At 38.6% G+C, this 27735-nt stretch overlaps 1 protein-coding gene across 3 annotated transcripts in view; it reads right to left on the minus strand.

Annotated features, from left to right (window-relative positions):
* The window catches only part of CMYA5 (cardiomyopathy associated 5), an 89618-nt gene that overhangs the window by 31483 nt on the left and 30400 nt on the right, over positions 1–27735 (minus strand). For 2 of the 3 annotated variants that reach the window (XR_007409765.1, XM_025436876.3), the window contains exons 2-6: positions 12570–22578; positions 9373–9468; positions 7766–7999; positions 6151–6173; positions 1906–2024 (exon numbers count right to left, since the gene is read on the minus strand). Coding sequence is in view for 1 of the 3 variants with exons in the window: in XM_025436876.3 (XP_025292661.3) it covers positions 1906–2024; positions 6151–6173; positions 7766–7999; positions 9373–9468; positions 12570–22578 (10481 nt within the window). In the remaining 2 variants the exon portion in view is untranslated. The remainder of the gene's footprint in view (positions 1–1905; positions 2025–6150; positions 6174–7765; positions 8000–9372; positions 9469–12569; positions 22579–27735) is intronic. The other variant, XR_007409766.1, reaches the window with a different exon arrangement.

Here is a 27735-nt window from a genome sequence, read left to right on the forward strand (position 1 = left end):
AATTGCCTCTCTATTTAAATGCCTCTTAAAGACAGTACAAAAAAATACCCTTTGATTTTGACACATTGATAGAGAAAATCTCTAAGGATAAATGGCTGAATATTTTTACTTTGTAGAAGGCTGGTGGGTTTGAGGGGCCTAAAAAGACCCACAAAAAGCCTTTTACTAAACTAAAATTCTTCCTACAGGATTGAAAATTAATTGTCAATATAAAAATAGCAGCTGTCTTGAAGGTGGTTTGGAAAGAATATAGCATCTTTTAAGGAAGATATCTGAGTACATTTTACAGTAAGTGAAACTTGATAACTTCACTGAAACACAGCAGCTTTGAGAAATCTAAATAAGTATCATTGTCTTGTTTGTTAAAATAGCACATTAAAAAATATTTTGAAGAGACGGCAGGATGCTTCTGACAGCTGAGTAGGAGGCTCCCGGCCACAGAGCATGATGCTGAGCTGTTAGTTCTCTAAGCTAATCTGTTTAGTATGAAAAAAGGAGGGGGGGCGGGGGGAACTTAGTTGAAGAGGGAAAAACCACTCATAAGGAAAAATCTGTTCAACACATATGAAAATATTTGATTTATTTTTCCTTCTATATCTGACTGCTGGTGTGAAGCAAATAATCTCTAGAAGACAGAGAAAGAAATCCTAGTTTACAAAGAGAAAAAAAAAAAGACGAGACCCTTTGGTTTCACTGCTACTTCCTCCTATCTCCTTGATATCCCAGGACAGTTATAGAGCTTCAAATGAAAATACAGATTATAACTGAAATGGTATGCTAGCCTTATGCTGTGATTCAGAATCTAGCTTTAAATTTTTACAACTATGAGGTGTTTTTCCCAGTTATATCTCCTTATATACAAAAACTTTACAAGGGAAACAAAAGCAAAAATAAACTACTGGGATCATACCAAAATAAAAAGCCTTTGCCCGTTAAGGGAAACAAGCAACAAAACAAAACAACCATCTACAGAATGGGAGAAGATATTTGCAAATGATGTATCTAAGGGGTTATATAAAGAACTTATACAATTCAACACCAAAAAACACAGATCATTCCATTAAAAAATGAGCAGAGGACATGAATAGTTATTCCAAAGAAAACATCCAGATGGCCAACAGGCACATGAAAAGATGCTCAACATCACTCATCATCAGGGAAATGCAAATCAAAACCAGAATGAGAGATCACTTCACACCTGTCAGAATGGCTAAAATCAAAAACTCAAGAAACAACAAGTGTTGGCGAGGATGTAGAGAAAAAGGAACACTTCCCACTGCTGGTGGGAATGCAAACTGATGTAGCCACTGTGGAAGACAGTAGGGAGGTTCCTCAAAAAATTAAGAACAGAAATACCATACAATCCAGGAATGCTACCACTGGGTACTCAGCCATAAAAAAAGAATGAAATCTTTCTACTCACAAGCAACATGGATGGACCTAGGAGGTATTATGCTAAGTGAAATAAGTCAGAGAAAGACCAATACCAAATGATTTCACTTATGTGTGGAATCAAAAAAACAGAACAAACAAACAAGCAAACAAAAACAGAAACAGAATCGTTAATACAGAGAACAAACTGGTGGTTGCAAGAGGGGGCTCGGGGATGGAGTATGTATAGGGGATTAAGAGGTACAGACTTCCAGTTATAAAATAAATAAGTCACAGAAGTAAGAAATACACCATAAGGAATTTAGTAAATAATACTGTAATAACACTGTATGGTGACGGATGGTGACTACACTTCTCCTGGTGAGCAAAGTTTCATGTACAGAATTTTTGATTCATCATGTTATACACTTGAAACCTACATATTGTCAACTATACTTTAATTTAAAAACTTTCAAGACAAACAAGGAAAGCTGCCAAATTTCATTGAGGTAATTAATATATTAAAATTCCTACCAGCCACTTGCTTTAACATCTGGTCACTTCTTGCTGAGCTGTCATCATAATGTTCAAAAAGTGAAAACGCAGCAGGCATTTTCTCTAAAGAAGCAGTGCTCTCCATTGCAGAAAGCAACCTATCAGAGGGAAGACATTTCCAAGTAAGTCAAGAAATTATCAACATACAGAATGAAAACTAAAATGAGTTTGTTGGTGGTGGTGGTGGTGGGTTTTGTGAGGCACTGTATCCAAATAGGAGATAAACTGTTTTGATGTGTAGAAAGATATGTCTAAAATTTATTTATTCTTAGTATCCTTTGGGGTAACTGGTTAATATTAGAAATTCCATGCCTATATTCTCAAATCTGAATAGATTCCATCAAATTACACAGTCTCAATATTACATCTGTAATCCTAAAAATTATTGTATTCTAATGATTATCTTTTCCTTATTTCCTGAAGTATATAAAGGTTGCAAGCCCATCTAGAAATTCACACACTGTATGATGTCCTTGCTGGTCTTCACCCTCCCAATTATGCTTCTAGTTATTTAGTCTTTCAAAAACTGTGTTCACCTCCTGTGTGCCAGGCACTGTTCTGGGTACTGGGGATACAGCAGTGACGGAGCATAAAGTCTAAATTCTTAAAAGACTAAACAAACCGCAGTTTATAAGCCAACAGCATTTATATATTCAAGACCCTCCTGGGAGGGATGTTAAGTCTTAGCATTTGTATCCAGGTGTAAACTGGGCTTTAAAACAAACGAACAAAACAAACAAACAAACAAACAAACAAAAACAGGTTGATTCTGAAGAGGGAAAAAGGTAAGGAGAGATTGTAAAAGCATTTCACTTTAGCATGAGGGGCCTAAAATTTGGTTAGGAGCTCTCCTTTCTGCATCTCGCTCACAGGAGATGAGAATTATATTCCAGCAGTTAAGCCAGTTTTGGGGGAACTCCATCAGCTTCATTAACTGCACCTTTTATGGACTTCTTGGTTTGCACCTCTAAGCCTTTGCTTTTGCTGTTGGAACTTTCTTCTCCTACATACTGTATGGCTCTTTCTTCACTTAACCTAGATCTCTGTTCAAATGTCAGCTCCTCAGAGAGGCCAGCCCTGAGTATGCCACTAACACAGCACTAAGTGTCCCTGATATTCTTTATTCTATTAAATTTTACTTCCTCAACCCATTTCTTTCTGTCTTTCTACTTCACCAGAATATCATCTACGTGCAGAAAAAGACTCTTTTGTTCACTGCCATATTGCACTGTGTTACTTGGCACACAGTAGGTGTTTAACAAATTTTGAATGAGTAGAGGACACTTTCACTTAGGTGAGAATATCAGGATCTCAGGTCTGGTAAAACGTTTTCATCAGTGTGAGGGGAGAAGATTATAAAATATAACTGAAATATTTAAAGAGTGTCCACTATGCTCATTAGGAGTTAGGGGCCACGGGCCACCTTGAGAGCTGGGGAATGGAGACAGAGAACAAACAGGAGGTTTGTGGCTTGACTGTGAAGAGCCTTTTGTGTCCACCAAGAGTTTCCATTTTATCTTGTAAGGCAAGGAGAATCACAGAAATATTTTCACAAGGGAAGAATTTCCTGGCATGAGTCTGAGAAAGGATCAGAGCAAACAGAGCAGAGGCGCAGTGAGGTCTGTTGGGAGAAGCCCACAATGCTCTGGGTGAGGGAAGACATCATGAGCCTAAAAGGAGGGCTTTGGGGGCGCAGAGGCCACATGGAGATGACAGATTGCAAATTAACAAACAAGGCTGACGAGTACATATACTAAGCCTAGTCAACACACATCACTGACTAGATGGGAGACTTCCTGAAACACAAAAGTTTGTAGATACCACAAGTAAAATGTCTGCGTTTTCCCTTATGCCCTGACCTGTTCAATTTTAACATCCATATGTGAAAGGGTAAGTGAACATCTTTTTAAGAGTAGGTCCTACAGCGGTTGAGACTCTCCTTTTTCATTATTATAACATAAAAAAGCAAACTGGAGAGGGGGAAAAATGCATCTTCTTAACAGGCCAGCATTTTCTAAGCAAATGTGTTTTTCAAAATATGCAAATATTGAGTCTAAATATGTTTGACAGCATTCCTTAATTTAAGCAGTTTTAGTGTTGAGAAAAATAATTTAATAGACAAGCACTGCCTTTAGAGATATAATATGAAGGGAGGGAAAAGAAACAAAGTAAAAAAAAACAAGTAGAAAATAAGCACTTCTCATGGAAAGGAACACTAATAACATTGAGACTGTGAGGCAGAAATTGTCTTGAGCACATTAAAGCCTTCTTTTTAGTGAAACGATCAAGCTTTACCACTTTTACGCATGTGTGTCTATGTGTGTGTACATATGTGCATGTCTAAAGAGGCTGTCATTAATTGCTCACATTTCATCACCAAATCCCAAATTTGCCTGTCTTTTTTCTTCACAGAAAAATAATGATTATCCCAAATCTACTCTCCTTTAGGGGGCATGGCATGCAGCTTTAGCAGAGATCATTCATTGTCAACTGGACAATGAAATAAAAATTAATTAAAAAAACACACATGAATAACGTCAAGCACAAAACCAAAGAAATGGTATTTAGAATTAAATGAATGACAATTCATATTAGCAAGTTAATATTCTAATGTTTAGAAAAATAAAAATGTACTATAGCATTTTTAAAGGTAAAAGCATTTGCAATTTTTTATTCACCAAGTTTTCCTGTCAATCAATATGTTCCATGGGTAGATGAAATGTTAAGTAAGCACATAATGCATCCAATATATATGAAATGACACTATGAATCTGTGTATTTTTAGATAAAAATAAAAATCAGTAATACTTAGAGAAATGTATCATTTTTTAACCATAAAGAAAACTGGGAGCAAAGCCTGGGTCTGAGTTCCTAGACCTGCCTGGTGTGCCTCAGACTCCTGTGTGATAACTGGTAAACATGCAGAGCTCTCGTCCCACCCTGGATTCTCCTCTAGTGGATCTGGGATGGGGCTCCAGGGGCTCTAGCTTAAGAAACTGCATTGGTAATTCAGGCACAGCCAGTTTGAGGAACCACTGGGCCATCACAGACCCATATAGACTGTTATAAACCAGAGGTTCTCAACCCTGTCTGCCCATTAAAATCACCTCAGAAGCTTTAAGAATGTCCAGCCCATACCCCCAGACCAATTAAACTGGAATCTCAAGAGGTAAGACTCAAGTGTCAGCACTTTTGAAAGCTCCCTGGGTAATTTAATTTAAGAGAGCCATTATAATAAAACCCTATTGATTAATGCCAATATTAATATGCAAGTTATTTTCTTAAAAGTTATTAGCAATATTCTACAGAATAGATTGTTTTTAAAGGTAAACAGGATTTATCTGTGCAGTTTTCATTATCTAAAAAAATCAGTTTTCTATATTTGAACATATCACAAATACAAATTTTTTTGTTTTGCTGTAATGCTCTCTCATGGTTTATCACTGAGTAAACTCACAATTTTACAATTTTTAAAATTTACATTAAAGGAGTAAAAATGATAAGAACATTAGGCTCAGCTAGTAGAAAGGGCCTTAGGTCTTGCTCTGGGGCAAAAGGGAAAATGTGTCAGATCAGTACAAGCAGTTCAATATCAGATCCTCCAAAACATAAATATAGATCTGATGGTATCTGTTTTTATAGACCTTTCCTAGTTTCTTGTTGAGTGTTTTGCCTCTTAAAAGTAATGACAAATTTCCCTTAGATTAAGTGTTAACAACAGCAACAAAGACAAAACATAATCAAAAGAGGAAGATTCATTTAGATTAGCTGAGCAGAAAGATAAGTGCATGTCTATCTTTTGAAGAGAAAATGAGAACATTCCATTAAGATTACATAAGTCATAAAACTACTCAAAGCAAAAATGAATGATTCTTTCAAATGCTCATATTTAACCAATAAGTCTAAGTATCTACACAATGTTCTATATGCAATGACAAGAAAGATGGTCCAGATTAGGCTGAAAACATAGAACACATCTCAAGGAAGCAGTTAAAAATCTACATTATGATAATTGTTATTTAACTAAAGCACATGCAATTTTCTTTCAAAGCTGTCGTTTAGCTTTTAAAAGCATAGTGTCTAAAAGTGAAACTTCAGTAGCTCAGTAAATGTATGTATTTTTTAATTGGCAGCTCATTTTCTAGAAAGCATCAAAATATTAAAAATAAAGCATACAGTCATGCTATTCTCAGTTGCCACTACATTGTGCCATGTTTTATATACCTTTCATTGATTTCCTCAAACGACTTATGAGGGAATGAGAACGGGAGAGAGAGAAAGAGAGAGAAAGAGAGAGAAACTAATTAACGACAAAAGGAAAAGCCAACCAAGAGCGTTAAGATTATGCATGTTCTATAACTTTTTAGCTTTGCTGAGGTTATTTCTTTTGGGTGGCTACAGCTCCGACAGGAAGGAAATCAGTGCCCAGAAGGGGTGGCGGGATCTGGGCAGGGACAGAGGGTGCTTTAGTTTCCAGTTCTGCTCTACTCTCTGTGCTAAGGAAGGCCAGCAGTGAATTCAGCAGCAAGGCTGCTCCTCTCTACTCATTAACAAATGGCTTAGCTTCCAGAATAGAATTCTCCAAAGAAAAAGGACTTCCATTTGTTCAATGTGGGGTATATACCTAAAATGTAACCAGTAGTTATCTCTGAGTGACACCTTCTTCGTGCTTTTCTGTATTTCCCAAATTTTCTAAAATGGATACATATCACTTTCATAAGCAGGAAAAAAATGCTTTCTCTTTTACAATTTGTTCTAGAGAAAAAATATTCTTATCAAACAAAGGTAAAGTTTCTTAGGGACAGAAAGAACTTCATTAATGTTATACTTCACAAGAGGTGCCTAATTTTAAAAGATTAAAGCTTAGCTTGAAACATAAAGAAAACTGAATGATTTTCAGTCTCTCTTGAAGATGCCATGTCCACCTCACTCAAATTTGTCCTGGCTGGAAGTATCCCCAAGTCAAAAGCCTATCTCCAGACTTTACTAGAGAGCTGGGATGACTGGGGAACTTTGAAAGGGAGGTGCCTACCATCAGAAGATGGTGCTTTCTCCCAGTTTGACAGTTAGGTGCAGGACTGGCCTATACTACTCCTGGTTAATCCCAGTTCTGTGGAGAACCAGTACGTTACTGAATATTCTAGGGAATTCGGAAAGCAAAGAGCTGCCTCTGCAGTGCAATTTCAGGATCCCCCAGGGGAATTGCAGTCCACAGGATACTTGTTTGAATTAAGGAATCTGGTCCCCAGGAAGCCCCTTGTAAAAACATCTACATGTTACATGAGAGAGGTATCACATTATGTCATCCTTTCTCTTGCTGCAAGTATACTGAAACGCTGCAAGTATACTCAGCCACTTGGTGAAGCCTGGAGGGAATGGTCCCTATGAGACATCTCTTCAGATTAGGGAGTAGGGGTGGAGAGGATGGGCCCAGAGGCCAGTATGAGGATGCCAGGCACTGGGAGGTCAGACTGGCACCCAAAGGGAAAGCACAGCATGAGGAAGGTTGTCAGGCTGTTTTCCTTCCCTCTTAGAAAGTGACCAATCCATGTAACAGAATGAATGGATGATGCTGGGACCTGACTTCCATGTGTCCTTCAGCTGGATCTGGATGTCAAGACTGTAAGGATTTTCTGGGCCTTTTCAATAGGTATCAGGCATGCCCTAATAATTTTTAAGCGTCAGAATTATATAAACCCCACACTTGGGGTTTATATAAAAATATAACTTGGGGATATATAAATAATCTTGGGGAACACTGAAAGATGAATTCTAAAAACTAGTCTTGCGTGAGTAGAGCAGATACAGGGTGTCTGGGCCTGTTTTAACTGGTGCTTACCGTCAGGAAAACAGTCTCATCAAGCTCCTCTGCTTCTCTCACAATGCTCTCCAACGTGTCTTTGGCCGTGTCCATGCTCTGTAGAAAGTGGACCATCTGGTCATGTAAGAACTCCATCTTCTTTTTCTTCACTTCCTCAAAGCTCTGGGCCTTCTCATCATACTGTGCTAAAACCTTCTTCATCATCTCCTCATTCTGTTCTTCTAGCCTTTTCTCATTTTTACTACAGTTCTCCTAAAATATAAACAAACAAAACCACTTCGGAATGAAATCAGAAGTCTTATTTTCATGTCTTAATCTTTTCTTTTGAGAGAAACACTGGCCTTTCAAATAATTGACCTCTTATGTCTTGTTAAGAGAATCACAGATTATGAGCACAGTCTAAGTTTCCAACCCACCAACCCCCTTTGCCATAGTTAGCTTTGCAATAAAGCTAATTGTAAGAGTATTATCAAGAAGGATTTAGTTAACCAAACACACAAAAAAGATACTTGTGTGACTTGCCCACTTGCATCTCCACAGGATAAAACATGAAAATGGCATCACAGTGAATGAAGATCCCTGGCCTTCAGGTAATAGAAAGGCTTTAGTGCCATTTTCACCACTCCATTGAAATCACAGAGTGAGGAAGTGAGCAGCAGGATATTGGACAGGGAGCTACATCCACAAATGCTCTCCGGGGGCCGTGGTGGGGGGCACAGTTTCCACCACAGTAAGAGAAACTTCATTGCCTATCTGGACAAATCCAGATGCCTAACTGTTCTCACTACAGGGCTAGTGATAAGATGATCATATAATTTATAGTCTAAAACAGACATTTGGTATGGGGCACTACAAATAATTAGCAGGTGTTAACTGATCTACAACAGGAATTAAGCAGACCCCTCTCAAGCAAACTAGGATGCATAGTTGGCCTAATGATAAGGAAACTATGCACCAGCCTTCTGCAGGGACCCTCCGCCTCTTCTGATTGACCAGGGAGGATGCCTGGACCATCTCTGCATATGGATGGAGCATTGCCCCTTCTTCACTGTGGAGGGAGCAGGGGCCAACAGCTAGGAGGGCATGAACTCATCAAAGGCAATGGTACCATGAGCAACACTCATTTGTCCTGGGTATGGACATTGGGCAGTGGCTTTGAGCATTTCTGCAGAGCTAGTTGGTAAAGGAAAAGATGGTGGAACACATAAGAACTCAGACCAATTCAAATTTTGGCTCTCGAGTTACTATCAATTTACTGTGACCTTGGATAACATACTTAACTCTTAATTTCTAATCTATAAAATGGGAACAATATTAATAACCCTTGTATAGTTATTATAAGGATTAAATTGGATAAAGCATGCAATGATTTGTCCTATCATAGTAAGCACCCAATAAATGTATACACGTTTTTAAGGGCAAGACATTTATTAGAAAGGAAATGGTTTCACTGATTACACACAGATGGAAGACTTTCAAAAACTTCATTTTTAATGGAACAAAACCAACAACAGCAAACCATATATGCACACACAATCCCTAATTCAGATTGTTCTGGTTCAGAAGCATTTCCTTATGATGACATGAACAAACCAGGTCAAAGTAAAAGGGATATGGTAACTTACCTCGATGGTGTTAAAAAAAGATTCTATCTGACTAACAAAGGCTTCAATCCTCAATGACTTTTCTTGTAAATTATCAAGAAATTCTGCTAATTGGACCTGAAGAAAAAAATTAAGATCTGCTTAGTATATGACATTTGAGAAAAGAACTGCAAGCAGTGAGTTCTAATTTCCTTATAAGTTTAGTATGTTTGGTAAAGATTTACCATATCATGTTCACTAACAAATCAATCTTTAAATTTTCTTTGCTGCTTCATCTAAATTGAGTGTAGATAATTCTGTATGATAAACAATTAGGAAGTCTGTGAGTACAAGCAATAGAAAGTTTATTTTCTTACACAAGAGGAAGGACTTCTTGTTGAGTAGGTAAGTTCAAAGCATACTTGTTTTAGTAAACCAAGGATTTGAATTCTTTCTCCTTAGTAAAGCCTCAATTTTTATATATTCTCTTCTTCTAAGATTGCAGACTTTTTGCTGAACTGGCCCAACATACCCAAGTAGTCTTCTCACATTTGTGCCAATGGCCTCAGATGTGCCTGGATCACCTGACTCTGAGAAGGTGATCAGAATGTCACCAGGCCAGAAGTTTAGCATAGCAAATGATGAAAATTGTCTACTACAGAGACCTAAAGGTTTTAGTAATCCTCAAAGAGTTAAAATACTCAAGGAATGACAGCCAAGTAGAAAAGGTATAGGTGATGGAGAAAGATGGTAGCTATCTTAGCCGTAGTTATAAACCCAGCTATACTACATCCTGCCTAACTTAACAAGGAACAACACAGAGGCACCTGGGTGGCTCAGTGGTTGAGTGTCTGTCTTTGGCTCAGGTCGTGATCCCGGGGTCCTGGGATCAAGTCCTGCATCAGGCTCCCTGGGAGGAGCCTACTTCTCCTTCTGCCTGTGTCTCTGCCTCTCTCTCTCTGTTGTCTCTCAACAGAGAGAATAAATAAAATCTTTAAAAAAAAAAAAAAGAAACAACATAAGTAACAGAACTTCAGCTGCCTCATCCACTGTCCACAGAAAGATGGAGAAATTACACAGATGGAAGCCTCCTCAGGATCTGGTATCTGCTCCCCTCTGTAGCCCTTGCCTATTCTCCACAAGCCTCATCTTTCCTTGAACTCTTCTCACCTATGTGCTTTTTCATGTGGTATTCCCTATCTCTAGAATGTCCTCCATGCCCTTGATTGCTGGAAAAACTCTATCCTACTGATGGCTCACCCAGGCTTCACCTTCCCTAACTCTTCCAGTCCCACTGCACCATTCCACTCCCTCTCAAAAGGTTCCTTTCTCAGAACATTGTACTCCCACAATGCTGTACTGATTTTGAGGGGCCATAAGTCCATCTTCTTTTATTTTTTGTTTTCATTCTCAATGATTAGCACAGCTCCTGCCATGGAATGGGGGGTCAATAAATACTGAGAAAGAGAGAGAGAGTGAAGGAAGAAAATAAAAAATAAGTGGCAAAAAATAAGCCACCACAGTGGGGATGGCAGAGGAGGTGAAGTAAGGACCTGGATGATCTGTAAATGCAGCCACCAGTTCCTGAATAATCACAAATGGCCTACTAGATGCTAGAGAATTCTCAAGTTTTAACCTTTTAAATTGACTTCTAATTTTTAAAAGTTGCCAAACTGCTCTTAATCTTCACAGTTGATTTAATGAAACAAAGCAGGTCTCTTTGGCTTTAGATAACTAGTTTTCTACCTTTTTTTAGTCATACTGTTTAGAGAAGTTTAGGGGTAAAAACTTCAAAATGGTTTCAAAGCAGGAGATATATCTCCTTGCTTTTGAAATTTGTTTTAAATTGACAATATTTAGACAGAATTATTTTTTAATTTCTTAAACTCAGAGATGAATAAACCATAATTAAGAACACTGAAAAACATCTAGCCTTCTTTCTGCTGACAGTGCCTGGTAGTTGTCAGTTAACAAAACCAAGTGTCATCACAGAATTGGGCACATTTCATTGCTAAAGCATCCAGAAGCCTGAGACTTCATTAAAAAAATTGCCACATCCTCTACCCCCAAACTTTATCTAGGTAAAGTTTCAACAAAATTTCACCTTGAAGAAACAGAACCAATGTTAGAGAATTGAGAAGTTTAAATGGGGGGGGGGGGGGATGCCAAGATTCTAACATGTCCTTTTTGAAATCAAAATGAGCCTAACAATTATTTAACAGTGACCTAATTGAATAATCATATTGAAAATTGCTATCATTAGCGAGGCACTGGGCCAAGCAATATGGATATACAGTCAAGAATATGAGGTCTGGCATCAGACAGACCTGGGTATCAATCCTAGTCTGTCTTCCGTGATCTTGGGCAAATCATTGAAACTATCTGCACCCATTTCATTACCTGCAAATTGGTGATGATAACAGGGTTTTTATGAGGAGTAAAAGATACCTTGTGTATAAAAAACTTAACACAGTGCCTGGCACATAGTGAGTGCTCAATTCTTTTGATTACTTGCATTTTAAGATCATTCCGGCTAATGTAGGAGAGGATGGCTTGAAGAGAGAATTCCAGGTAGAAGGCTACTGAAAGTATGTAAGAATCTCAAAGACTAACTGCTTGATTTCCACTAATATCTTGGGAGAAACAGAGTATTTATAATCACATGCATAAGGATATGTATTGTGACAAACTTTTTAACATTGGGAGTCTATAGACACAGAAAGAATGCAAAAGCTCTCCATTCTTTATATCAACCTTATACCCAAAAAGGAAATACAGGGAAAACCAAAATTTAAAACTGTATTGAATATTTTATAAAACTTGCAATAAATTTGCTCAATGTAATATAAATCTGTGTGTTTAAAGAATGATAGTGTAGATAACAGAAAATGAATTATATTTTATGCTTGAAAGTATATTTTTCAATTTAAAATTGTTTGGCTTTTTCAGATAATGTTAAGGGCTACCACCATAAGACCCCTCAAAGACTGTGACCCTGTGTTATTTACACTGGTATTGCGAGAACCTAGAAAAATGACTGACACATAGTGTATGTCCAACAAACATAAGTCAAACTAATCTTAACTAGATGCCTAGGAAAAACTTTTTAGCTTTCTTTCAGACTATTTTGCCTAAATATGAATATATCAAATATTGGTCATTCTTTAAGTTGAGAAAATATGAAAAAAATTAAATGTAAATGTATTATTATGTACTTATATACTTTAAAATCTTTTTACCTTTACAGCACTTATAGCTGTATCAAGTGTTGCAACCTCATGGTCTTTGTGCATGCCAAACATCTGGTCAACTGCAGAAATTGGGCTTTTGCAAGTGTAACAGTATGTGTCAATCTGGGACTTTTTCAGTTCCTTTTGTTCCTTCTCAGTTGCTAACTCTGAGGATAATTGTTCTTGTTCTGTCTTCTCTCTAACCAACTCCTTCTGTTCAGCAGACATACTTTGTTCCACCTCACTCACAAATTCATTTTCGCTGACGTGTTCAAAGGACTCCTTTCCTTGAGATAACACATCTTCAGGCGTGGGTTCTGAATACAGTTCCTCTGATAAAGTGTCTTGTGCAACCATTTCATAATTCGGGGATTCTGCAAATTCATACTCATCCTGAACAGGGCTGCTGTGAAGTCTGTCTTCACTTGGCTCCGGTGGGACCATTATTTTAGGTTCTTCTTGCAGTGTTTCTTGAACACAAGTTATGCCTGATGCAAATTCTTCCTCTGGGAAGGACACTTGCACTGGGACATTCAGATTGACTTCTGGACTTGCACTTGCTGCTTCATTATTCTGACTACTTGTTTCACCTGCTCTCTCCAGGACATGATGGGTGTCTTCAAATGGAACTGCATAGCTTACCATCTGGGTAACCACTGTGACTTCCTCACTGATGGGAGTTTTCCCTTGCAGAGCTTCATTGTCAAGGGTCTCCAAAAGGCCTACTGATTCTCCTTCCCCATAAGTAGCTTTCTGTTTCTCTTCCAGACTCTTCTCCCCCAAAATAGTTCCAGACCTCCCCCAAATGTCCCCTTCTACAGCTATTGATTGGTATGAATCATCCTTACCAAATGTTTTTTCTTCCAGACCTTGGCCTTGGTCCTTTTGAGTTACAGATGTGTCATGGAGAATGTCATCTTTGAGTATGTACTTCTCAAAATATATTCCTGTTCCATCATCAGTGTCAGAATTCCTGCTTGGAAATGATGCCTCAGATTTCACACTGTCACCTTCAGAAGCTGTCTCCTCTTCCTTGTTTTTCTCTCCAACTGCTTGTTCATATAGGTCCTCGTAAAAAAATGCAAGTGCAGGTGGCTCCTCCAGAAGTTCTGGATTAATGGCTTTAGTGGTGGTAGGAAATATCTGGGTTCGTGACAAAACTCCTTCTTCTGCACCAAATAAAGGCATTCCAGGTGACTTTAAGTCCACATCTCTATTTATGCTCTTTGCAGCATCTTTGTCAGCTGATTGCCGGGTATCCAAAGGCTTCTGGGTCTCTGGGTGAGATAACTTGCTGTAGTCCTTTTCCATCCCATAGAAGCTTTCATCTAATTTCACCAAGTCATATTCATGTTCCAGGGCACTTTCCTCTGAACTTTCTGGGAAAGAGACAGTCTCTTCCGTAACTGCCTTTGGGAGTTCCACTTCAACATTTGATTTCCATGGAGCTTTTTGTTTTTCTGGGTCTGGGGAGATGTTATAATCAATCAATGTGTATTTTTCAAAATAATCTTCTTCACTGGGAACTGTGGGCTGATTAAGGGTGAAATCATCAGTTTCTGAATCTGTGGGTATCTCCCCTTTCAGGGTAAGAGATTCCTTTTGTTTATCTTCTTGCAGTGATGTAACTTGATCAGAATCTTCTAACGTAGTCTTTAATGATTTATGGCAAGAAACTGCCTCACTACGGTCATGAAGGGATACAGTTTTAAAGGAAGCCTTCTCTTCCAAATATTCTAACTTATCTTGCATTTGTTCACTTTCTTCCTGATCAACTGAAGAAATAAATGCAGAGGCATGAATATTCAATATTTCGCAGCCTTCAGAAATAATACTGAAAGCACTCTTTTGATCTTCTGAAAGTCCTGCTGGCTTACTAGTCACTGCAAAGTCTTCATCTTTTGCATACGTGTCTCCAGGCTTCTCGGATATTTCTCTAGGAGGAGCCATTCTACCAGCATTGATTGCTGATGCATTCTTTATAAATTGAGCATAGTTGCTGCTTGCTGAAGAGCCTGGTTCACTTACATGGGCGTTTTCCTCAGCCTCCATGTGGTGCTTTGAAACAAGAACCGATTGTTTAAACATTTCAGATGTTAGATCTTTAGATGTTTGAAGAGTATGGACTGTATGCCCCTCTGGAGTCAATTCTGACAGTGACATTTCTTGTTTCTTCACTGTACTAATTTCTGGGGAAGTTCCTGAAACAAGTGTTTGTGATTTCACAGATGACAACAAATATGGTGGGGTTTCTAAGCTCTTTGTTTCATCAAAAGGATGATCTAAAATCCTTTCAGACTCTTTAGATGGAGATCCTTGTTTCATACTTTCTTTTGTAATATCTATTGAACTACCTTCTGATGGCTCTGCCACTGTGACCTGGCCCTTTTCTTCATTGTGACTTGCCGTATCCCTGCTTGACTTTTCCAGTGTCAGATTTCCTTCCTGAGGTAAAGAGTGGCTATCTCTTTCATCAGGATAAGGAAGATCCACTGGAAGGAAAGTCTTAGTTTTCTCCACCAAAACTTTACTTTCTTCTCTTGAATGTGGTTGAGTTCCTACTGCCCTTGTTTCCCTGATCTCCGGGTGAGCCTCTAAGAGCACTGTTCCTGATTTTTCAGTAACTGATACAGTTTTAACTAATGAAAATGGCTGAGTTTCATCCAAAGAAGGACATAAGGAGATATTGGATTCTTCAGGCACAGACCTAACTACATTCACAGAATAAGGCTGAATTTCCTGCTGCTGCTTTCCTTCTGAAAATACTTGTGACAGCTTTTGTTTTTCTTCTTTCTCCTGCTTCATTATTGTGTATCTTTCTTTGTGGTCTTCATTCTGAGAGACTTGCTGCAGCACGGCTGCAGCTTTTGATTCTTCCAATTTAATAGGGCTGGACCCATGTGCAATCTGTGCCTTCCCTATTTTATTGTCTCTAAATTCTAATGGGACCACAGTTTCTTGCTTTTCTGCCAGTACCTTCCTTTCTGCCAAGGAATATGATCTGGTTTCCAAGTCACCTTTCTCCTCAGTTGGGCTAACAGACCTGAGTTTTGTTTCCTCTTCAGAAATTTTCAAGGAAGTAGGTTTTAGCATTTCTTTCTTCAGCCTGTCTTCACCCAGATCAATTAAACTGCATTTAGATTCTTCTACTGGCAAAATTATTGTCTCTGGCTTCTCTGATTCCTTCGTGATATTTTTACTTGTGAAGCTAGATGAGGCTGATTTTGGCTGTTGTGGCACCTTATCTACTGCATCAAATGAAAAGAGTAATTTTTCTTTTTGATCACTTCTTGGCTCTTCCCTAAGAATAGAAATATTCCATTTAGATGGAGCAGAAATTTCTGGCTTCTGAGCTTTTTTACTATCAGTAATGTGAAGAGGAACAGCATTTTGCACTTCGTCCGCATTGGATTTCTCACCCATGGGAGAGTAAGATTGAATTTCATGATGTTCCTCACCATCACCAGAAGCAGCTACCAAGTTTAGGTCCATTTCCTCTGAATAGTCTCGGATTTCTTTTTTCCCATAATCTTCACTAGACACCTCAAAGATGGATTTTGGCTGTTGTAAAACTTCCACATTTGATAAAAATGTGGGTTTTTCTTCAGAGTCTCGGCCTTCACCAGATTTAACTAAAGTACCTCTGGATTTTTCAGCAGGTTTAAGTTTTGCCTCTGGTAACAGATGATCAGCTGGTTTCTTGGTTGCATTAAAGTCAGCTGGAGCTGCTCCTTCAGACTCTGCCATAGGCACTGCTTTGTCTACAGATGGACTTGGCTGAGTTTCTAAATCTTTTTCAGCAACTTTCTTATCTGAAGTGCTTGATCCAAAGAACAAACTGGACATCCATGATGTGAAAGATAAAATTCCTTTCTTTCCCTTCTCCTCGGAAAGGACTGGCTCAACTGCCTTTGGCTGCTCAGGCAACTTTTGTGTCACCTCAGGTGGCTCTGTGGGCTGAGGTTCTTCACTGTCTTGGATTGAGGAGAGGGGTTTTATTGGTGTGGGTATTTTCACTTCGGATGCTGGCTTCCCACTTTCATTAACATCATCTACAGCCTTTGACTGAATCATTTTTGCTTCTTCTAATGGCTTCTCTCCAGGTAAAGGAGATATACTTCTGTGTGCTTCTTTTTCATTGCCTGAGGCAAGTTCTGCATCTTCTGCTAGGAAATGGGCTGCTTTGGCGGAAGAAGGAATAGTTTCTGATTTGATTTCTTCCATTGATGGGCCGGATGCTGGCTTCTGGAAGATTCTTTCAGAAGGTAGTTTGATTTCTTCCTGGCTGACTACTTTGCAAGGCCTGGAAGATTCTGTGTTTACTTTCTCCAGTATCATACTTTCACTTCTGATAAAAGAGAAAATCTGCTTCCCCTCTGCTTCATTTATCTCTACATTTCCAATTGGAACTAAAGATTTTGGTTTGGGGGCCAACTTTATTTCTTCAGAAGAGTACATTTTAGTTGATAAGGCCTCCATGTCACCACTAGTGACACTGAGTGTAGATACTGGCTCTTGTAATGATAAAGGAATTTCTTCAGAATGTGGCAGAGGCTGCTTTCCAGTCTCACATGTATGGTCTTTATCCAGCAGAGCAGCCTCGAGCTGTTTAACACCTAGATCTTGTTTATCTGCAAAAGACATGCTTACATCAGGTAATTTAACAGCTTGATCTGAATGAAGTGCTTTTCCGGGCTTCTGTTGTTCCTCAAGGAGGTCAGAAGAAACTACCTCTGATGGTTCTATTATACTCTGGGGCACACGGAATAAATTCGGTTGGTCTCTTTCTTCACTTGGTTTCATTTCAGCGTCTCCTATCACTTGTGTCTTCGGAATTCCTGTTGACAGTAATGGGCTTATTTCTTGCTTTTCTCCACTTTTAATGTCAGCCAAATGGTTCAACTTCTCTGATAATCCTTTTAAAGAAAAAGTGTGTGGCTGAAGTTCTTTGAAGCTGTCTCCTTCAACTAGAGGGGTCAATGCTTCTTTTGACCCCAAGCTGACTACCTTGGGGGAGAAATATTTAACTTCTTGAATCTGAGGCTCCTCCTCTAGGCATGATAAAACCTCTGAAATTTTGGGGTCGACTGTAGCTGGCACATGATGTTCCCTGTTTTCTTCTTTTCCTTCTCCTCTGCCCCCAAACTCAGCGAAGCCCTTTTCTAAGACAGAATCCTCTGTTTCAGTTATGGGAGATTTTATTTGTTTTGTATCTATGGATCCATCTTGCCCACCTAAACTACAAGTGAATTCTGACTCAGCGCTTGGTAATTCTGATACTTGGTGTGGCCTGTCTTTCTTTTCAAGTTCCAAAGAAAGCTCTGCCAGAGAAAGATCTTGTTTTTCTGACAGGAAATCTCCCTGAGCTGTGGAAGATGGCTCCACTGTCTGTCTGTTCTTATCATCTCTGGGGGTTGAAGTTAAGTCTGCTGACACTAAATTTTCCAGCTCAGGAGAAGAACTTTCCATTTCCTCATTTTTGTCTTTTAGAACTGTATGTTTGGGTACAGGTGACATGTTTTGTGAGGAAGGAAGTTCAATTTCTTTTTTCTTCACCTCACCACCTTTGTTGAGCAAAAGCACATGTTCAGGACCTGACACCTCTGAAGCAGACACAGAATTCTTTTTCTGTGATAAAACCAGTTGCTCAGAGTTGAGGACTGTTGCAAATGAAAGACCTTGTTCATTTTCTACCCTCTCATCCTTTGATACATCTGAACGCTGAGAAGACAATGCTTTGGTTATTGGCAACCCAGGTTTAACTTCCTCAGTTTCTACGTTGGACAAAGAATGCTCTGGTAGAGAGGATATTCTTGTAAGTGAATCAAATTTAATTTCTTTCTCTGCTTCTGACCAAGCTGGACGTTCGGATGCAGCAGTTTCAGTGGGAGAAGTAGTTTTCCTTGCTACCTTCTTTTCTTCTTTAAAAAGTGAATCCTCATCTATAGATGTCACCAGTGGTGGCAAACCACTTCCTAATTCACTCTTTTCTACTTCTGTTACGACTGGATGTTCTATAGGCGTGGTAAAAGATAAATCTGTTGGGGTTTCTTCTCTTGCTAACTTGGTTAAGCTTGAATCATGCTGAGTTACAGAGGCTGTAGTTATTGAACAACTGGGTTCAATTTCTTCCTTTCTTTCTTCTGAAAATTCTGGTGCAGGCGGTCCAGGTTCCGTTTCCTCTTGCACTCTTGGTGGAGTTGAATGCAATGCTCTAGATGTATCAGCTATTTTAGGGTCGTGTTTCGCTTGCATTTTTACAGCTGATAAAATCTCAGGTCCAGACAAAGACGTGTCCTTTAGAGGTGAATATGGTTTTATTACTTCAGGCTCATTCTCTGACAACATCCTCGGTTCTAGTTCAGATGTCACATTTGGAGCTAAATTGGGTTTTACATCCTTCTTTGGCTCATCTACCGAGTCAGGCAGAACTGAATATTTCATTCCAGACCCTAGAACATTTGGAGGCTGAGGCTCCATTTCTTGATCCCGTGATATATGTGCTGTAGCTTCTTGAGAATCAGGCACAATTTCTTCCTTACTTTTAACTTTTAACAAAGCCATCTGTTCATTTGCAGCTTTCGGAGTGAGCGATGCTTTGGCTTCTTGTTCCTTAGGAAGTGCATGAACTGAATCAGGTGAAACTGAATATTGAGCAGAATGCAAAACAGGCTTGGTGTCTTCCTTTACTGGTAATGATTGTGCAGGTAAAGAAACAGGTGTTGCAACTACTGACGAGCTGGTCTGAATTTCTCCCTTCTCCGTTTCACTGGTTAAATATGGTGAAATCGAGTCTTCAGACTCAGATTCTGAGAATGCTCGCGTCACCTGCTGCTGTGTCCAAATGAGATATTCAGATACAGATGTTGAGGTTGTTTGAGCATCTGGCTGAACTCCCGTGATCTCCCTTTTATTTGTGGAAGGTCTCAAGTCTTCAGGTGCAGACATTGAAGGGGAAGGTTTGTCTTGTTGCTTCTGTGATGAACTCAGGTGCTCAGGCACGGGTGTGGCAGCCGTCAGCACAATGTCTTCCTCATCTGCTTCTGAAGAACAAAAATATCCGGAAGCAGATATTTCAGTTACCAGAGAATCATGCTCAGATTCATTTTTCTTTGTTTCTGGGATCCTATATGGTGGGATTGAAACTTGTGATGCTGAGTCTGGTGAAAAAAGTTCAATTTCCTCAGTGTCTTCATCTGATAAAATAGTGTGCTCAGATGGTGATGTTAAACATATTGGAGAATCACACTCAAATTCTCTTTTCTCTGCTTCCTGAGTTGCATAGGGTGAAAATGAGAATTCTGACACAAATGCCGAGTCTGGAGAAAAAGGTCCAATGTCTTCTTGCTCTTCTTCTGAGAAATTCGTGGGTGAAGAGGCACCTTTTAGATTTAAAGGGGATCTGTGGACAATTTCTTCTTCCTGTGATTCCGGTGTTGCATATGGTGGTACTGAAAATTCAGAAGTCGAGGTGGAAGAGGGTGTGTACTCCATTTCTACTGTCTCTTCTGATAGGACCACATGTTCAGATGAAGTGGCTGCAAATGGCAGGGCCTGGCATTCAGAAGTCTGCTCAGTTGTGGATGGTGGGAGGGAGTGTTCAGAGACAGAGGCCACATCTGGGGAATATAATCCGGTGTCTTCCTTCTTTTCTTCTGACAAAATCATGTGCTCAGAAATACCTTTTGATTTTAATGGGGACACATCATCAATTATTTTCTTAGAGGGTTCCTGTACTGCACTTGGTGGAACTGCATTTTGGAAAGTCGATGTTGAATCTGGTGTGAAGTGCTTACTTCCTAGGTCCTCTACTTCTGACAGGACCCCCTGTTCTAATGTAGCAGTTGAAAATAGTGGGGCCTGGCATTCAGAAGTCTGCTCAGTTGTGGATGGTGGGAGGAAGTGTTCAGAGACAGAGGCCACATCTGGGGAATATAATCCGGTGTCTTCCTTCTTTTCTTCTGACAAAATCATGTGCTCAGAAATACCCTTTGATTTTAATGGGGACACATCATCAATTATTTTCTTAGAGGGTTCCTGTACTGCACTTGGTGGAACTGCATTTTGGAAAGTCGATGCTGAGTCTGGTATGAAATGCTCACTTCCTAGGTCCTCTACTTCTGACAGGACCCCCTGTTCTAATGTAGCAGTTGAAAATAGTGGGGCCTGGCATTCAAAGGTCTGCTCAGTTGTGGATGGTGAGAGAGAGCGTTCAGACACAGAGGCTAAAGTCTCAAATTCCTCATTCTCCTCTTCTGAAAAAGTTGCATGTTCTGATACACCTTTTACAGTGGATGGAGAAACTGACTCTACTTCTTGCCTCTCCAGCTCATGGTTCAAATCCTGTGGGACTGAATATTCTGATACAAAAGCAGAATCAGTAGAAACAGACTCATTTTCCTCTCTTTCTTCCTCAGATGAAGCGACATGTTCAGGTATTGATGTTTTCAGTGATGGTAAAAAGATCTTCTCTTCTTTCTGCTCCACTTCAGGGGCCAAATATGGTGGGAAGGGCTTCTCAGAAATAGATGGACTCTCTGGGTATTCAAGTTCTATGATCTCCTCTTCCACTAAATTAGAATCTTCAGGTTCAGGGGTAGCAGCTATTGGTAGAGAAGTTTCTACTTCTTCTCTCCTTGGTTCCTCTAACACTGGAGGTTCAGAAAGAGAAATGGGTGGCTCAGGAATGTTTTCTTTCTGCATTCCTTTGACATCCAGATGAGGAGGGGTTTGTTGTTCAGAGACTGCTTCTGCCCTTTCTGGTGAAGTCAGGTCTTCTGTCTCTATGCCAAAATCTTCCTGGATGGATGCTGCCAAGCCTAGTGCACCTGTTTCCAGAGAATCCTTTTCTGCTTCCAGTGAAATAGAATGGTCAGCAGAATACACATCTTCCTTCTTTACCTCATCCACTAAAGGTGGTAAGATTGAAAAGTCATGCTCTGAAGTCACAATTTCTTGTAAATCAGGCTCAAATTCTTCCTTTGCTGTTTCCAGGAACCCAGTTGTAGATGTATCAGGTATAGGAGAGGAAGGCTCCATTTCAAGGAGTTTTGCTTCATTGCCTGGCTGTTGTGGCACTGACTGAGGAGGGCTGAGCTGTACTTCTTGTTCTGCTGTGTCATTACTTGCATGAGAAGAAACTGTGTGCTTGGTGACAGATGTGGCCTTTAGGGGAGAATCAACGTAAATTTTCTTTTTATCTTCATGACTGAATATGGAGGTCAAGGACTCTGATCCTTTAGAGAGTGCAGCTTTCCAGGGTGAAGCAAGCTCTTTTACTTTATCATCTTCTATGCTTTGGGCTACTAATTTGCCTGTTGGGGAAACTATATTAGAATCAAGATTGCTCATATCTGGCTCTAGACTAATGGATGCATCTTTCCCCTTCCTATAATGAATTTCTTTAATTACATAACCCTTTGGTAATGTTCCATAAAATTGTAGAGGAATTAATTCTTCTTTAACTGAGTTAAACATCTTAATTTTATATTGTACTGTTCCTATGTAGACTGGCCTTAACACTAAGGGCTTGTGTTCTTTGTATATTGCCCCGGTAATAGGAGGTGTACTTGAGGTGGTCTTCTTTTTTCTCATTTTATCATAAATGCCAGTAGATGACTTCTCTTTCTGGGTCTTTAGTACCTGGCTTTCTGAAATTAAAGAATTATCTTTTGTGTTTGCTGGAACATCTTGAGATTCAAGAGAATTTCTTTTTTTGTTGCTTTTCCGACGCAGTGATGGTGAGCCACGCTTTGACTTGGGTGCTCTTTTCCGAACCTTTTTAACTTCATCCACTATAAAGGAAACATTTCCTGGAGGGGAATTCAGAGTTGACCCCTCCAGACTACACACACCCGAAGTTTGACTCTCTTCTGAGGCCCAAGGAGTAGAAGACCTGCTTGAATTGGTCTCCCACGTTATTCCACTATCTTCCCGTTGAACCGTCACCATGGAAAACGAGGGGTCAGATATAATACACTTCTGCTTGGTCTTGCCCTCTTCATCTTGGTCTGATAAACTAAAGTAAGCAATAATATTATTAATAATCATATATATTAGTAATAAAATAACAGCATATTAATTATACATGGAAACAAGTCAATATCCTATTTTTACTAGGTAATGGATTAATGTGAAATTTACAGTATACAAATATTGACATCCATATCAAAAATGGGTAAGTATGCAAACTAAAGTTTAAAACTTGAAGTCAGGACATGAAATATAATAACACATCCCAGCTGGAATGATTCAGTTCACTTCCTACCTTAATTGGGACTGTTCCCCAGACCTCCCGTGGCTCACCCAATCACTTAGGCTCACTCTGTGGTCACCAGAACCTTCATCACAGGCCTTCATCATCTGTGCCCTCCCTGTTACTACTACCACACCCTGACCTAGCTTTTTATCATATCATTTCTAGTTTATTTCATTAGCTTCCTAATGTTTACCTCCTACACTCTCCATCCTTAACCTACCCTACTCATCCTTCCAGACCAACTTTACTACAATTTTTCAGCATCCCATTCCTTGCTTTTAAAATACCAGTAAATTCCTCATACTTGTAGAAACAAAAAGTTCAAAATACTTAACTTTATGATCCCTAGTTGACCTTATTTCCAAGACCCACTTTCACCCTATTCCTACCTTGTACATTTCTATTTTAACTATATAATTCACTGCCCAGTAAATACATCATGTGGACTCTGGATCAGAGCCATACAGGAAAAACATAGAGACATCCCCAAACAGCCTTCGGGCTGCACATTTCCTCATTTGTAAGTCAGGGATCATAATAGAACCTACCTCTCCAGGTTGCTGTGAGGATTAAATTAGTTAATACACATGAAGTACCCAGGAAAAGGGCCTGGCATATAATTAGTGTTCACTGAACACTATCTGTAATCAGTTTTCCACACATCATCAGGAATCTGGATATACCCATTTTCAACTGCTACAGGTGAAAAGATGGTTTCCTTGGGCTGCTCTCATATGCTCTCAAGAGACAGCTGGCTTTGGCTGCCCCTTCAATTGCCAAGGGGCCTCTGTCTCAGACTCTGCAGCACTCTTCTCTGAAATTTTCTTATACCTCTTCCTCCCAGGTGCTCATTTACAATATTACAGATTCTTCCAATTACAATATTTTTAGGATTTTATTTATTTACTTGACTGAGGGGTGGGAGCAGAGGGAGAAGCAGGAAGCCTGACAGTGGGGCTTGATCCCAAAATTCTGAGAACATGACATGAGCCGAAGCTGACACTTAACCGACTGAGCCACCCAGGTGCTCCCCTCCATTTATAATTCTTTTTTTTTTTTTAATTTTATTTATTTATTCATGATAGTCACAGAGAGAGAGAGAGGCAGAGACACAGGCAGAGGGAGAAGCAGGCTCCATGCACCGGGAGCCCGACGTGGGATCCGATCCCGGGTCTCCAGGATCGCGCCCTGGGCCAAAGGCAGGCGCCAAACCGCTGCGCCACCCAGGGATCCCTCCATTTATAATTCTTATCCCTCATCTCACTCCACCTTTTCTGCATATCTAAATTCTATCTCCTCTTCAAGGCTTAGTTTAAAAACCTCCAGGGTTATTATTCCTGATCAGTTCAGCAATCATGTTTGCCTTTACTTCATAAGCATTAAGTTGCAGATTAAAACTCCAAGGGCTATAGGCTTCTAAGAATATGGCTATAATTTACGATAAACAAACTACTTTTATTTTTTTATTTTTTTATTTTTTTATTTTACAAACTACTTTTAATAATAAAAAAAAATCCTGACTGGCATATACTTTTCTACAACAATAACAACAAAAACAAACAAACAAAAAAAACCTTTCTATGCTAAAATACCACTAGGTTTAAGTATTAAATTAAGTATTAATTTTGATAAGTATTAATATATAAGTATATATATATATATATATATACATACACACACACACACACGTATATACTAATTACTAACTTTCTGAAATATACACAGTTAGAACTTAGGTTCCTTACTAATAATTTTTAATCATCAATCACTACTTATGTCAGTGGTTCTTAATTCTGGACATATTTTAGAATCAACAGTAGGAAACTTTTTAAAAATAATGATGCTATCCCATACCCCTCCCCACAAAGACTCAGATTTAACTACACTAGGGTAGGGTCTCAGCTTTGCTGTGTTTTTATGTTTTAAAGTGACTCCAAGTGACTCCAATCTAAAGCAGAATAGAAAATCACTGGCCTAAACAATCCTAACTATGAAATTTAAGTACTATACACCTTTTCTCACTTCAAACACTTCCTAGTTAGATTAGGCTGAGGGCCGAGATCATAAATCCCTATAGTTACATTCTACTCCCCTTTCTTAAACCTCAGAGTTTCCCAACAGTCTGCTGAAAGAGCTTATAGACCACTGAAATCCTGATTTCCTTAACTTTCACCACAGCCAGGTAGAGCCCAGAGCAGCCAAAACCCCTGCCTAGCTGTCTTCAACAGCAAGCAGCCTCATCCATTTATCCGAGGGCACTATAAGCAATTTCACTTCCTACACATGCCATGAGTGCAAAGGGCTGGAAAGCAGTGGGAAGTAGTTTCTCCATTTCCTTGGCAACATTGCTCTCACTTATTTGCTTTGGTATTAAACCACTGAACTTAATTAGGAATTAATACTCTATCTTGATTCTGGACTGAATCTTATTTTAAAAATGTTTTCAGGTTATTTACATACCTAATTAAAGTTATTCCTCAGAATTTTCAATTCCTTCTACTTCTTCTCCCTTTTATTTAGTTTAAGAGAAGCAGGATGAAATTAAAAATTAAGGTTATGACATGCATCTGGGAAGTCAGCGTTTTGAAAGCCCATGATTGTAGTAGTATTATAAAAGCAATTATAAATTCAATTTAGAATTAATTATTGATTGTAAATTTAATGTACTCAACCAGAGAAGTTTTCATTACTAGCTAGAATGAGTTCATGAGTGCTTAGCAGAATACCCAAATGGTGATCCTAAGATAGAGGTGGGTTTATTCAATTGTTTATTCATCCACTAACTCATTTCTTCATTTAATAAACTTTTATTGGGCTCAAATACTAGGAATACAAATATAAAGACATAGAACTTTCTCTCAAGAAATTAAAAATATAATAGAACTAAATATTTTAACACAGTATGATTAGTACTATTTTAGAAGACAAGAAAGATACAGTAACAATGTAAAGAAGAGAAGACTTCACAGAGGAAAGATACTTGAGTTGGATTTTGAAGAATAAATAGGAGTTTGCCAAATAGATGAGGAGTGGAGGTGGAGTGAGGATGGAGAGGTTATTCCAGGAAAATGTCACAGAATATGCAAAATGTACATATGAATAAGTCAGCCTGGCTCACTGAAAAACCCAAAGTATTTTAGGATGTCTGGATTTTTGGAGAGAAGCAAAGGAATAGAAGAATGACAGAGCCAACAGGAATCAGAGAATGACTATATTAGCATGTGTAAAACCACAGCCCAAGTATTCACATTACACTCAGTCTAAAAAAATAATTTCCCTTAATAGAAGAGAAATAGTCTGCATAGAGTTCAGAAATACATTTCTTATTCAGGAACACAAGTGTTCTCATCTCTACAAAGATGTATACATCAGTTTCTCATAGTTAATGGATATTGGTTATGAACATCATCTCATTCACTCTCCTCTGATTCTCATAGAAAACTTCTCATTATTATTTGGCTTCCCATGTAGAAGACAGATGCATCTTGATGACCTGTGTATGTAGCTCACTTTCAGAGTTGAGCAAGGAGAAGGCTTAGCGGGTGTTAGACCGAGAAAAAATAGACTGATACCAGAGCTGATACTAGAGCTTCTTTTTGAGGATAACTTTCATCTCATTAAGGAAGTTAACTTCTATTCCTATCCACTAAGAGTTTTTAAAATACTGAATGCTAAATTTTATTAAACAATTTTTATACAACTATGGATATGACCATATCCTTTAGTCTGTTAATGTGGTAAATTACAATGATTGATTTCCAGATGTCAAACCAACCTTGAATTCCTGAAACAAACTTGTATGGTTGTAATGTATTATACATTATATATAATGTTGGATTTTGATTACTAATACTTTGTTTAGAAATTTTGCTCCTGTGTTCATGAATAATTGGCTTACAATCTCTTTTCTTGCAATGTGTTTATCAGGTTTCATCATTTGCTGCCTCAAACAACAAATTGAGAAATGTTCTCTCCCTATTCTCTGGAAGAATTTATGGAAGATGGTTTTGTTTCTCTCTTAAGTGTTTGGTGGACTTTATTGGTGAAGTCATCAAGACCTGGAGTCTTCTTTGGGGTAAGGTATTTAATTAGTAATTTAATTTATTTAATAGTTATGTATCTACCTGGAATTTCTATTTATTTTTGTGTCTGATTTGATATGTTGTATTTTTGCAAGAATTGGCCTATATAAACTAAATTTTAAAAAGCCATTGGATTGAGGCATTTGAGTGGCTCAGTCAATTAAGTGTCTGACTCTTATTTCAGCTCAGGTGATGATCTCAGGGTTGTGAGATTAAGCCCCACAGCGAGTTCTGTATTGGCTGTGGAGTCTGCTTAGGATTCTCTCTTTCCCTCTCCCTGTGCTCCTCACTCCTGTCTCTCCCTCTCAAAAATAAAAAAAGTCATTAAGATTATTCGTAATATCCTTTTAGGATCTTTTAAATTTTTGTTAGATCTAAAATGTTATCCATTTTTTTCATTATTGATATTGGTTATTTGTATCTTCTTTTTTGTATGAACAGCTGAGGTTTATCATTTGGTAATCTTTTCAAAGTTTGGCTTTATTGTTGTTTCCTATCTCATAAATGTCTGCTTTTTATTATTTCCTTTCTTTAGGAAAGGTGTCTTTGAGTTTAACTTGCAATTATTTTTTACCTTCTTGAGATAGATTCTCATATCATTAATTTCCACTTTCCTCTTTTCTAATGTATTGTTAATTTAAGGCCATGCATTTCTTCTTCAGAAAAGGTTTTGATGTATCACATAAAAGTTTGTATATATAATATTTTCATTATTATCAATCTCAAAATATTTTTGAATTTTCCACTGTGACCCAGAAATTATTTAAAAATGTATTTCTCACTTTGAAAATACAAGGGGATTTCCTAGATGTTTTCTTGTAGTGCTTTTTAATTA

The sequence above is a fragment of the Canis lupus genome, chromosome 3 (assembly GCF_003254725.2).
Source record: "Canis lupus dingo isolate Sandy chromosome 3, ASM325472v2, whole genome shotgun sequence".
NCBI classification, from domain to species: domain Eukaryota; kingdom Metazoa; phylum Chordata; class Mammalia; order Carnivora; family Canidae; genus Canis; species Canis lupus.